The sequence below is a fragment of the Giraffa tippelskirchi genome, chromosome 4, assembly GCF_054371585.1.
Source record: "Giraffa tippelskirchi isolate mGirTip1 chromosome 4, T2T-mGirTip1v1.2.pri, whole genome shotgun sequence".
Classification (NCBI taxonomy): domain Eukaryota; kingdom Metazoa; phylum Chordata; class Mammalia; order Artiodactyla; family Giraffidae; genus Giraffa; species Giraffa tippelskirchi.
In genome coordinates, this window is record NC_137278.1 from 38,081,657 (window position 1) to 38,094,955 (window position 13,299).

At 44.2% G+C, this 13,299-nt stretch overlaps 1 protein-coding gene across 6 annotated transcripts in view; it reads right to left on the bottom strand.

Moving 5' to 3' along the window:
• Positions 1 to 2,605: 2,605 nt before the first annotated feature.
• The window catches only part of ARHGAP25 (Rho GTPase activating protein 25), an 87,627-nt gene continuing 76,933 nt past the window's right edge, over positions 2,606 to 13,299 (bottom strand). For all 6 annotated transcript variants that reach the window (XM_081595683.1, XM_081595682.1, XM_081595687.1 and 3 more), the window contains 4 exons: positions 12,539 to 12,660; positions 11,580 to 11,764; positions 7,241 to 7,767; positions 2,606 to 4,777 (listed from right to left, as the gene is read on the bottom strand). In XM_081595683.1, coding sequence (XP_081451809.1) covers positions 4,570 to 4,777; positions 7,241 to 7,767; positions 11,580 to 11,764; positions 12,539 to 12,660 — 1,042 coding nt within the window. In that variant the 3' untranslated portion in view covers positions 2,606 to 4,569. The remainder of the gene's footprint in view (positions 4,778 to 7,240; positions 7,768 to 11,579; positions 11,765 to 12,538; positions 12,661 to 13,299) is intronic.

Consider the following 13,299-nt stretch of genomic DNA (forward strand, 5'->3'; position numbering starts at 1 on the left):
TGGTAACATCTTCAGGCTCAGTTTTTCACATCTGAAAAATGGATTCATATCATAAATCCATTTTCTATTTTGTAGGCATCTCTTACTTTATATGAATGAACCCATGATAAACCAACATGTAGGGAGAACAGAGTGTATAGTTGTGTTGATTGAAAATGGGAGAGGGAGCAGGTAGATTTAATATTATCATTAGTCATGACTTGAGCCGTACTTACCAGTTTTAGAATCGTGTTTAACAATCCTGCCTGTATTAGAAGTAATTGAAAAGCTTTTTGTTTTTTTTAATTCTTAGGCTCCACGCCTAATATTCTGATTGATATGGAGTAGGACCTGATGCTCAGATTAAGGAGATTCTATTGTGAGGCTGTCTGAGAACCACTGTCTTAGGACAGCTTTGGTAATGCAGAGAAGGTGGAAAATGCTGTCATATTAGGTGGGTCTTGGTTGTGACCAAGAGCTAAGCCCAGCTCTATATTCTGGAAGCACTGAAGTGACAGACGTTCAGTGGGTTTCACAGCACGGTCCTGGTCTGGGGGCAGAACCCGTGGACAGAAGCTAAGAATCACAAACATCACTGAACAGTGGAACAGAGGAGCCCTTTAAACCTCTTCCTCGTCGCTGTGTGAACTCTGACAATTTACTTGTCTCTGGGCTTCAGTTTCACCATCCATTAAGTGAACAGGTTAGATTAGACAAGTTCAAGGGTATCTTCCAGTGCTGTTATTCTAGGACCGTAAAACAGTTTCCAGGCAGCAGAGGAAAGAGAGTTTGGCATCCCTGTTGGTATTCTGCACTCACTCCTCATCTGAAGTCACTCAGCAGCTCTCTCTGTGGCTGACCAAAGGCCAGCCTTAAGCAACAGCTGAATCTCCATCCCTGGGGCCTCCTTTTACCCAGTCTTCCCGGCAGGATGAAAGCTTTCCTGCAATTCTTATGAAGGCAGCCCACGTGAATTGCAGGAGTAGCCTCTGAGTGATCTCTCTGCTCCCCGGCCGCACACAGCCTGATGCTATCTGCAGAGGAAGTAGTGGAATGTGGAAGTTTACATGATGTCAGTGCATACACATCCTCCTGTCCTGAATGGAGCCCAGCCATCTGCTCCTGTGCCATGCGGCTCCCGGCCCTCCCCTTCTCGAGACCCTCAGGCTGCTTGGGAATCCCCGGCTCCATGTTTCCCGAGAGGATGGGCATCTGAGCAGGACTGAAAGAATTGGTCAAAACAACAACAAAACCGATTGTCGCTTGCATCTTCTGCAGTAGGTTCGGTGTAGTGATGTCACATTCCATCTCTCGAGGCTCAGACTGACCAAGATTCATTGGGAAAGAATGGCTCCGGTCTGAATGTTTGCTTCCCTTCCACCCAAAATTCATATGTAGAAATCCTCAGCCCTAAAGATGATGGTAATAGATGTGGCCTATGGGAGGTAAGTCATAAGGCTGGAGCCCTTGAGAATGGGATTAATGTCTTACAAAAGAGGCCCCATGGAGCTCCCCATGGAGCTTCTTCCACGTATGCATACAGCCAGAAGCCTGCAGCCCAGAAAAAGACCTCACCTGACCTTGATCTCAGCCTCCAGCCTCCAGAATTGTGACAAATAAATGCCACCCCATCTGTGGAATTTTGTTAGCTGAAGACAGGACTTACCCCAGGCAATCCTCTAATACAGAGTCTCCTGCCCCGTGCACAAACAGGTGGAAGACCATCAGGTCTGCCTCACACATAGGAGAAAACATGCCATGCTCGAGGCAGTGAGGAAGTGAAGAATGTTGGTGGGAAGAGGGCAAGGGGTTTGAAAGTGCATATTGCAGACATTTTGAAGTTCTCAGCACCTGTGAAGGTAGAAGAAAGGGGATGGTAAAGGGGGTAGTGGCAGGGAAAGGCAGATTCCTTAGATCCTGCCCATGGCAGGGCTTTGAAAGTAACACTGGGAGCTCCAGGGTCCAACAGAGGTGACATAGGTCAGTCTGGGTTTGCCTTCCAGAAACTGGCTCCCAGATCCAGGTGAGCTGGAGCTATGCTGCCATGCATCTTGTAGGTGGTCTTTTGGGGCTTTGACGACACTGGCCTCAGACCCCAGATCTTCTTCCCTGGCCCTTCCTTGGACTCAAGGGCCCAAGGTCCTGGAGAAACTCTTCTTTGTGTTCTACTTATGTGGAGAGTGGCAGCAGAGCAGGTAGGGGAAGCTTCAGCAAGCCAGATGTCCTCAATTGTGAAGAGGTATTGAGATAGCGGCTTCCGAAGCTGGACTGGCCACTCTGTGATCTTGTGGTTCTGGCAAAAGGCGTGGAATGGAGGCATGATCTGACCAGCAGGTACTTGGGACTCAAATGTGGGCCAGCAAGTTCCTATAATATGGACCCCCAAACAAACAGACTTCAGGGCTTCCTCTCTGCACCCGCAGACAAATCTTCCCTTTGGAATTATGAAGCCAGCTACTTCCACACTCAGGTCTGTATTAGCATCCAAAGGGTCCATGTCAGGAACCCATGGGAGAACATGGCACACATGCCTGGCAGAACTACAGACACTCATCAGTGGACATTAAGTATTCAGAAAGTGTTTCTACGTTTGCTACTCTGTAATTGAAAAACAAATCCCAGGAAATCAAATATTTAGTTGCTTTACTTAATAATGTTCCAAATCAGTCTCCCTGCCCTCAATGGGCTGTAAGCAGGCCTTTGCTAGGAGCTCTGCGTGTCATCCTTGTCCTCCATCCATCTGGTCCTCAAGGGGCTGCAGGTGGGAGGAGCACGGCCTGGGTAGTAGGACTGGGAAACACCTCCTGTGCAGGCCTTTCACTCTGTGAGCGATATGATGACTAGAGTGAAGAAAATACAGAAAAGAGGAAGAAAAGGGAGAAAATGAAGGGAGAAAAAGAAGTAATGAGGAGACACAGATGCTGGGAAAGGCTAAACTCTCACTGTGGTAACCGGAGATCCCAAACCACTAATTCAGCCATGTGTCTTCCAGAATTCAAGCATATTTGTGGGAATAATAGATGAAATATGTAACATGAATACAGGTAACACCCCCTGGGAAATTGGGCTAGGGGCTTCCAGAGCTGAAAGCACATTTGAGAATATTTACTTAGGTTTGTTTTTATCTCATCATTATTCAGTTTCTTCCTATGTATGTTTTGTGATACACATGATAGATTAATATAGTAGCATGTGTAGATCATTTATAAATAAATAAACATACTTATGTTGAGAAGGATGGTCTTCCCTGGTGGCTCAGATGGTAAAAACTTAGTCTGCAATGCAGGAGACCCGGGTTTGACCCCTGGGTTAGGAAGATCCTCTGAAGAAGGCAATGGCAACCCACTCCAGCATTCTTGCCTGGAGAATTCCATGGCCAGAGGAGCTTGGCAGGCTACAGTCGCAAAAATAGGAAATGACTGAGCGACTAACACTCACTTTTTTTCATGTTGAGGAAGGTATGCTCAAATATTTTCTACTGATGGGTTACATGATCAAAAGAGCTTAAAGACCACCCAACTAGAATGATGATAAAAACCATTAAAGACTCCACCATGCTTCCTGGGAAGGCCTGGGCCTCACTAGGGGCCTCTGCCAGGCTGGCTTTAATGTAGAAGAAAAGTCAACTCTCAGCTGGGAAAGACAGCTTTTCTCTAGTGCCTCGGGATCATTTAAAGAATAAAATCATATGCATTTTGGTGAAACAGGAAAAATATTATTACATGACTGTTACTATCTAAAGTCACAACCAGCATCTAAGAAAGTTGTATCATCATGGGCCTGCCTTATGTAATTGCAGCCCCTGAAATGCAAGTGGGATTGGAACACAACCATGTTCTGCTTACTATGTGCCCAGAGAGGGGTGTCTCTGCCCCCAGGAAGGGGAGTCATTTACTCTCATAAAGGTGTTGCATGGATTACCAACAGCGCTGCTGCTTTTTTTTTTCTTTATTTGAATATAATTTTCTAATGGGTTTTGCTTTCATAAATACAGTTTATTGCTTGGTTTGTCTTTGCCTAACACTAATTTTGAGTTTCCAGCCCTGGAGAGTGTGCCTCATGGTGGGGGTGGCAGAATGGGGTCCCGGCTTCAGCAGGTACAGCCCTTCAAAACACAGGCCCCCTCGCCCAAGGCAGAGAACTCAAAAGCTGAATATTATTTTTGGCCCCTGTGTCTCAGAGACACCCCAGTCAGACATCTGACCAGGCAAGTTGTTCCACAACGGAAACACAGCTAACACTTCAGTCCAGCCTCTGTCGAGGGCAGCCTGTTGCCTGTGGCCCACATCAGTCTCCACTGGACACGGCAATCCAGTTGTGGAAGGTGCCGTTTCACTCAGCTGAAACCACCGTGGAATAATGCAGTCCTTTCAAATACAGCCCCAGGGGCTCAGAACTGTCCACATAAGTCTCCGCTCACTCTTATGCTCCTGCAAACTCCACTGATCTATTTATTGGGAAATGTGACATTTTTCCCTCCAAATGTCGTCTCCCTCTTAGGGAGTGATGTTGCTTCCTGGCTATTGGTTAGCAGCAAGAAAGGCAGCAGTGCTGGGTCTCTGCAGGCGGTCTCTGTGGTTCCTGGGATCCTCAAGCATCAGTCTTGGGTTCCTTCATTGATCTGACAAACTCCTTGACCTCCTCTTCCAAGGCCTTGTTCCTCTTCTCCACATCCTCCCGGGAGCGTTCCACGTTGCGGAGGCTGATTTCCAAGGCTGCTGACTTCTTCTTCTCATTCTCCAGTTCTTCATTGAGCCTCACCACCTTAGCCCACACGTCATAATTTTCCTTCTCGAGGCTATGAAGAAGGGGAGAAAAGCATGGAATGACAAGGCATGACCTCTAGACTCTCCCTCCGGCCTTGCCCACCGCCACCTTCTCCGTTTCACCTTCCACATCACAAGACCCATCTCCAGCTTGTGTCTCCTAGTTGTGTCCCACCCTGGACAGGAGGACTTCCCAGTAAAGCTGAATTCCCAGAGTGTGTTCCTGCTCCTCTTTCATCATTTATCATCCATCCTATGACATCTCATGTTGTTTTTCATGTCATTTTGTGTTTTGTATCTTCCACCACACTATAAAGTCTGTGAATGAAGATACCACCTCTAATATTTACAGCCCACTAGCGCCTTACATCTGTCCTGCTCTTTGAAAGTGTTGACAGCTGAATCTTACCCAGATTCCATGTGTACGGATCCCCAGCCCCTGTGTACACACACGTGCCTTCTCATCCTGCTCCACGCAGATCACGGACCAGAGCCTTCTCTCATGAAGGCTCCTAGAGACCAAGATTTGGAGAATCCGGGGAGCTGCCCTTTGGCAGCAATGGCCCTGACAGCCCCACCCGCACTTCTGAATCCCACTCAAAGTGCAGGATCTGCTGGATTACTGAATTCCCAGGATTTTCACTGTTACTGGCCAAAATCTTAGTCTCATCCCAGGTGTCTATCTGTCCCCCTTCAGGCTGTGCTGAATTAACCCTTGAAAATGAGCGTACATATGACATTTTTAAACCACAGTAGGGAATTTTAGGCCTGTGAAGGGAATGTGATTAGAAAAGTTGCTTCAGAGTTTCATTCTGTGAGATACTGTCTCCATGCTACCCAACGGCAGAGACATTCTTAAATGGAGACTTGAGTTCCTGTTTGAGCCCATCCCTGGGCTCCCCTGGTGGCTCAGATGGTAAGGAATCTGCCTGCAATGCAGGAGACCCATCTCCAGTCTGTGCAGGAGACCCCAGTTCGATCCCTGGATTGGGAAGATCCCCTGAAGAAGGGAATGGCAACCTACTCCAGTATTCTTGCCTGGTGAATTCCATGGACAGAGGAGTCTGGCGGGCTACTGTCCATGGGGTCGCAAAGAGCTGAACACAACTGAGCAACTAACACTTTCACAGCTTCTAACTTCAAGGGCCTGGTTGATGCTGCATGTAATGGCCTCTCATCAGAGCATTGCCTGCCTCTGCCCATTTCTTCTTAAAGCCAAATTAGACATTCCTCTGGAATCCACATTGCAGGTAGATTCTTTCCCATCTTCCCTAGTGGCTCAGACAGTAAAGAATCTACCTGCAATGTGGGAGACCCAGGTTTGATCCCTGACTTGGGAAGATATTCTGCAGGAGGAAATAGCAACCCACTCCAGTATTCTTGTCTAGGAAATCCCATGGACAGAGGAGTCTGGTGGGTTACAGTCCATGGGATTGCAAAGAGTCAGACACAACAGAGTGACTAACACTTTCACTTTCTGGAATCCTACTCGTCACAAATCTAGTTTTCTTCTCAGAGTTCTCCACATCCCTCTTGTTTAGAGGGCAACCTCACGACACACTGCTAGATCTTGACCACTGATTCCAGTGGTGGAGAGGTAGAATCTGAGTGGGCTCGGGAGGGTGGCTGACCTGGGTTCAAATCCCAACCCTATCAATGATTAGCTGTGCAACCTTTAGGAACCTTTTTATACTTCCCACACTCTTATTTCTTCTGTAAAATGAGGGTATTACCTATTTCACCTGATTACTGAGAGGATTATATGAGAAGGGATGTCTGAAGCGTGAAGACTAGAGAAAGTATTATAGACTGTGAGTCCTCTTTCCTCTCCCATGGAGGAGTTGGGAGCCCTCACCCCTCTGCCCAATTTTGGATTCAGAAGACTTTGTTCCCTTCAGGAGGAGTGGCCACCTTAATAAATATTTTCAGAGTTGGTGAATGACACTAATACAAAAAAGTTTTAAAATTTCTCTTAATGTTTTAAGGCAAATGCGTAAGACTCTTTGTGATCCCATGGACTGTAGTCCTCTAGGCTCCTGTGTCCATGGAATTTTCCAGGAAAGAATACCAGAGTGGGCTGCCATTTCCCCCTCCAGGGAATCTTCCTGACCCAGGGATCGAACCTGCCTCCCATGTGTCTCCCGCATTGGCAGGCACATTCTTTACCACTACTCCACCTGGGAAGCTCATATGGGAAGCATGTTGATGCTTAAAGAATCACTTTTTGGAAATAGCTGGTTAAGCTACTTAAGCTACATACTTACTTTTCCATGAATTTAACCTAAAGTTTAATTTCATCTAAAGTTTAGTGTTTTCACTAATTTGGTCATCTCCTCAATCCCTTTGCCCTTGTTCTTCATTAGGCCAGACTTACTATAGAAACTGTCGTCTATAATTGAAGTTTCATGATGTCACTCCTTTGGCAGAGAAAAATCCCTATTTGCTTTTAATATGGAAACCAAGTGCCTGCCCAGGCCCCTCTGGGGTTGACTTACTTTTCAATCTGTTCCTCATACATTTGCTTCTGTGTTTCTATTTCCTTTTGCAGCTCCTGGACCATCCTCTGCAAAGATTCAAGTTCCTCTTCACCAGAGATTTTTTTCCCAGGCCCGGTTTCAGAGTTTAGGCTGGCAAGAGCATCTCTCTTGGAGTCACAGGCCTGGGGTGAGAGTATACTGGCTTCATCCCCAGGGGACCCGGGCTGGGTGGGGACATTATCGTAGGTGGAAGTCCGCTGGGAGTCGAGAAACTGCGGCACACCTTGAGACATCGTTCTCCTGTGCCCATCCCCAGCCTTTGCCTCTGAAGAAGATGACCAGAATTCATTTTTAAAGATCTCTGCTTTGCAGCTGTTGGCACCTTGCAAAGCAGAGGTCAAGAAGCATTTCCGGTTTGGGAGTGTCTGAGTCCTTTTTCGTGACTGCAGCTTCCAATCTCCTGGCTTGTCCCTGGATGCTTTGTCATCTAGACACCCATCGTTTGGCTGTTGTCCAGTGGGGCTGGTTGCATCTGAGTCACTGGCCTAAAAGAAAAATGGCCATGGATGTTACATGGGTTTTTGTCACATATGTCATGTTCTCAGGATAAGAATGAGAAAATTAAAAAAAAAAAAAGAATGAGAAACTTGAAAGAAGGCATCTCCTGGGTGCGCATCTATGAAACTCTAGAAGACCATCTATTTCTTTGGTATTTTCTTTATTATTATATTTTAGATTAGAGGATAACTACTTAACAATATTGTGATGGTCTTTGCCACACATCAACATGAATTGGCCATAGGTATACATATGTCCCTTCCTTCTTGAACCCCCTTTCCATCGTCCACCCCATCTCACCCCTCTAGATTGTCACAGAGCACTGACTTTGAGTTCCCTGCATCTTGCATTAGACTCTCAGTGGTTATGTATTTTTACATATGGCAATGTATATGTTTCAATGCTATTCTCTCAAATCAGCCCCCCTCTCCTTCCCCCACTGTGTCCAAAAGTCTGTTCTTTATGACTGTGTCTCTTTTGCTGTCTTGCATATAGGATTGTCAATACTATCTTTCTAGATTCCATATATATGTATTAATATATGATATTTACATTTATGACTTACTTCACTCTGCGTAATAAGCTCTAGGTTCATCCACCTCATTAGAACTGACTCAAATGCATTCCTTTTTATAGCTGAGTAATATTCTATTGTGTATATGTACCACAACTTCTTTACCCATTCATCTGTCAATGGACATCTAGGTTGCTTCCATGTCCTAGCTATTGTGAATAGTACTGCAATGAACACTGGAGTACATGTGTATTTTTCAGTTATGGTTTCCTCAGGATATATGTCCAGTAGTGGGATTGCTGGGTTGTATGGTAGTTTTATTCCTAGTTTATTAAGGAATCTCCAGATTGTTCTTCATAGTGGCTGTATCAATTTGCATTCCCACGAACAGTGTAGGAGGGTTCCCTTTTCTCCCCACTCTCTAGCATTTATTGTTTGTAGACTTTTTGATGATGACCATTCTGACTGGTGTAAGATTATACCTCATTGTAGTTTTTATTGGCAATGAGCAATGTTGAGCATTTTTTCACGTGTTTCTTAGCCATCTGTATGTCTTCTTTGGAAAAATGTCTGTTTAGGTAAGAAGACCATCTCTTAATTTGTCACATTAGTTGATTTTCTGCCTGGCATTTTTTTTCAGAAGAATATTACATTAATAAGGAACGCGTGCTCTAGAAGTAAAATGCTGACTAAAATCAATTGCTTGTGGGAAGGAGTCCTAAAATAGGATCTTTTAAAATAAGCTTAGAATGGGGAGGCTTTTCCATGACCAAAATCCAGAAGCCATAAAAGAAAAGTTTGATAAATTCAATCTACATGGATTTCCATGATTTCCCAAATTAAAAGTAAGCCACAGAAATCACCACATGCTAAATCAAAAAAGAATTAACCAACTAACAAAAATATTTGCAATGCATATCACAGACAATAGGCTGTTTCCCCCAATACATAAAGTTCATAAAATTTGAGAAGATCACTAACTAATAGAAACATAGGCAAAGAACAAGGTCAGATGGTTTATGCAGGAAAATGCAACTGGCCCTTACACATAAAAAAACAATGTTTGGATTCTCTTACAACAGGAAAAATTCAAAATTCAAATTAATGAAATATCAGTTCTTTCCTATCAGATGGGAACCCCCACCCTCTGAAAGCTAACATATTCTGCTGGGAAAAGTGTAGGGAAATAGATTATTTCATGCATCACTGGTGGAAGCACAAAAGAGGACAACCACTATTTAACAATTTTAATCAAAATTACATATTACAAATCTATTTACTCTCTGACTCATCAGTCCCACTTGGAGGAATTTATCTCAGAAATGTATCTGTCTGAGCATGAAATGAAGCATGGTCAAGATTATTTATAGCATCCTTGTCTGTAGTATAAAGGCCCAGTAAGCTGCTCATCTTTAGGGGCTGACTGAGCAGATCATGTTACATGCACAGAATGGAATACCATGTGTGTTAGTCGCTCAGTCATGTCCTCCTCTGTGACCACATGGGCTGTGGTCTGCCAGGCTCCTCTGCCAATAGGATTCTCCAGGCAAGAATATTGGAGTGGGTTGCCATGCCCTTCTCTAGGGGATCTTCTTGACCCAGGGATCAAACCTGGGTCTTCTGCATTGCAGGTAGGTTCTTTACCATCATACCTCTGCCAAAAACACAGTTTATGAAGTTGCTGTTTATGTACTGACATGAAAATGTCTCCAGGGTATGCCATTAAACAGAAAAATTCAAGATACAGAGTAGCATGTGTGTGCCTGTGTGTGTGTGCGTAAAAGGAGAGAATGAGTATGTTATGCCTTGTATAAAAAGGGAGGTAAAGAACAGTTTACATTCATATTTACTTATATTTTCATAAAGGAACATTGGAAGGACAAAAAAGGAACTGATAAAGTCAGGGAAGAATGAGGTGGGTGGAGAGAGCAGAGGGAGCTGAAGTTCTAAACATATCTCTTTTCCTTTTGTTTTGATGTTTTTGTATCATGGATATATATGTTTAGATTAAATTAAGAAGAAAGAGAAAAAGACTGAGCCCTAAATGTAAAATCAGAAAATCAGGGCTCAAGCTGTCATTCGAGGCTTCTAGCTTATCACCTGCTTCAGCAACCCCACGTGGAATCAGAAGTGCCTGGGCCCTGAGAGGCAAACTAGATCTAAGTTCCACTCTCCTGCTATTCTATTACCATCACCTTGGGCTAGCTGGTCCACCTCCCTGAGACTCAGCACCTCAGCTATAAGATGTGTAAGATAAATTCTGCCCTACAGAGGAAGGGTGATGACTCCAGATATGATCTATTTAAGGTCTCCAGCACAGTGCCTCTCCATTACTGTTACAATAAATACAGAAACCTGTCAAATGAGCAAAATGGCCACTCTCAAGGATGTCCAGGATGATTTCATTATATGAAGTAGGAACATTTCTAAATATTAATTTGATTTTAGAGTATTAGTAAGATGCACTGTATCCAGACAGGCATCACCCAAAAAAATCACAACCACCACCACCTTTTTTTTCAATATTTTCTTCATCATCCACAGGATTAACAGTACTGTAGGCAACTGACAGCACCTGGTCAACTGGGAATTTTAGATTCATTACTTGGTCACACATCAAGAATCAAGTAAAGTTCACATGTTCTTTTAAAAAATATTTGTCTCTATAAAGATGTAAAAATAGTTGAGCTTTGTAAATTGTTGGCCTTAGTCTAAATTTCAGAGTCTGCAGAGTTTTTTGACATTGTGAACGTGAGCCGCAATCCTTCAGTACAAATGAGGGGGTTGACATTGCTGAGACAGCTTATCAGGGAAAGGGAAATTATACACAAACACATCACATACTCTGAGAAAGAAATCACGTTTCACGGCTGAGCAGGAAACCAGTTCTCTCTGGACTTTCACCCAGAATTTTCAACAACTCTCACTGAAACGTTTACACTGTGGCATACATTAATTTCCCTATCAAACTTCCCTGGACTGCATTTGAAAGGGTTTCCTTTTTAATGTGGGCTTCAGTGAGGACTCCCATTGCTCAGTCATTAGAGGATGGGCACACATGTCACTAATCTCATCTCCAGGATATCAACAGAACCTAGACTTTGAAAGAGGCTAGGCTTTCAAGATGCATTCAGATGAGCCTATACCAGCTGCAACCACTGCCACAGCATCTCCCACGACTCCCCAGATTGCCAGCCCAGAGCAGCTCTTACATGGAATGACCTGGACTGAAGGAAGAGTTGGATGGAAAGAGGAAGGTTTTCTATACCTTATCATGTTACTTACACTGTCTGTCCTAGAAATTGGAGGGTCCTCAGTGACATCCCAGCCCACAGAGCTTCGTGCAACTGGAGGTTTCTTGGGGTCATTTTTGGGGGCAGGAGGTGATAAAGGTGCATCCTTGGACTTGGGGAAAAGGACTTCATGGTCTCTGATCATCATAGTCATCACTCTTTGGATCTGAGGAGTCCCTGAAAGAAAGAAGAAAGAGATTTGTAGTGCAAGACCATGGGCAGGGGGCAGGCAGTCCTCAAGGGTCTCCACCCATGAGATGTCACTAAACTTCACTCTAAAATCACATGGCCCCCAAGGACTTCAGTTGTTCCTCACAGGACCCTTCTTAATTGCTTGGGATAGGGGATCCTGGTGAAAAGGATGAGACAGAAGGATATGGGACTGGGGTGGAAAAGGGTTGTTTTCAGCCTATAGTCCTCTGCATTGTCTTTGATTAAGAAATAGGGAATATGACAAGAAAGAAAATGAAGACATCTTTCTCTCCTGATGTGGTCCTCAATATGACATCTGATTTCTTACTGCACACATACCAAATGTGTGCCAAACATGCTCTTTCCCAAATCATGGCAGACATCAATACTCCGTGTCAGGACTCTTGTTCACTGAACTAAGACACAGCCTCAGAAGTCTTTTCAGCACAGCTTTACAAGTAGCCTCTTCCTGAGGTGTCTTATAAAATTACATTTGTTCACACTCTCTGGTTAAGGGTGTTTAAAAATACTAAAAGACTAAGAAATGCCAGCTAAATGTTTTTGTGTTAGCCTACCATACTGTGTGATGACTTGTAAATCTCTAACCTCTCTGCTCTGCTGTGACCCAGAAAATAAACTGCCTGCTGATTTCACAGGGTTATTTTACAACTCAGATAAGATAATCAACAGTGCAATTTGGTAGTGATGTCACTGTTATTACTTTCTCTGCCCCTGCCATCACCATGGGACCAGCGGTACCTCTCATGATCACAGCAGGGTCCTCGACCTTCGACCTGATGAGATTCACACCAATCACAGTAGCCAGATTGTCCACGCTCATTTTGTTAACTCCACAGTTTAGCTGGATTTCATGGAGGAACCTGCAGGCAGCCAGGATATCCCAGAGTGGAAGACAAGAAGTTGCCACAAGGAAGTACTTCCAGGTACCAACAAGATCACAGAGGTAGGTCTCAACTCTTTCCTCCTGGTCTCAGGAATGGGACCAGTCTGCTTTGACTACAAGAATTTGGCTTTGTTTTGAAAGAGTCAAGATCAAGGAAGACAAGAAACAAGCAACCCAGCTGCTGAGGGTGGTGTAGGGGCCAAGGGTGGGTAGGAAGTTACATTGGCAGGAAGCGGGGTCCAGTGCAAGGAGCTAAGAGGAGACAAGAAAGATTAACATGGGTGCAGACCATGCCTAGTCTTGACTTTACAGGCTTATCTCCCAGGCTCTCTGTACATCCCAGCTGAGTCTCCAGAGAAGAAAATGTTATAGTGAGATTTCATAAATGGGAATTCATGATGCCTCCTTGCTCTCATCCTCAGACTACACCACCAAGCATCTCAAATTTTCGGCAGGTGCTCAAAAACTAACAATGAATTTTCACTATAATTCCACCCAGTTGAGGCATGAAGCTCTCAGACTCACTATTAAAAAAATAAACCTGAAAAGATCAGCAAAGGGATTTCTAAATACTATTTCTAAAAAACACCTTTAAATGAATAGGCTGAAGCAATAT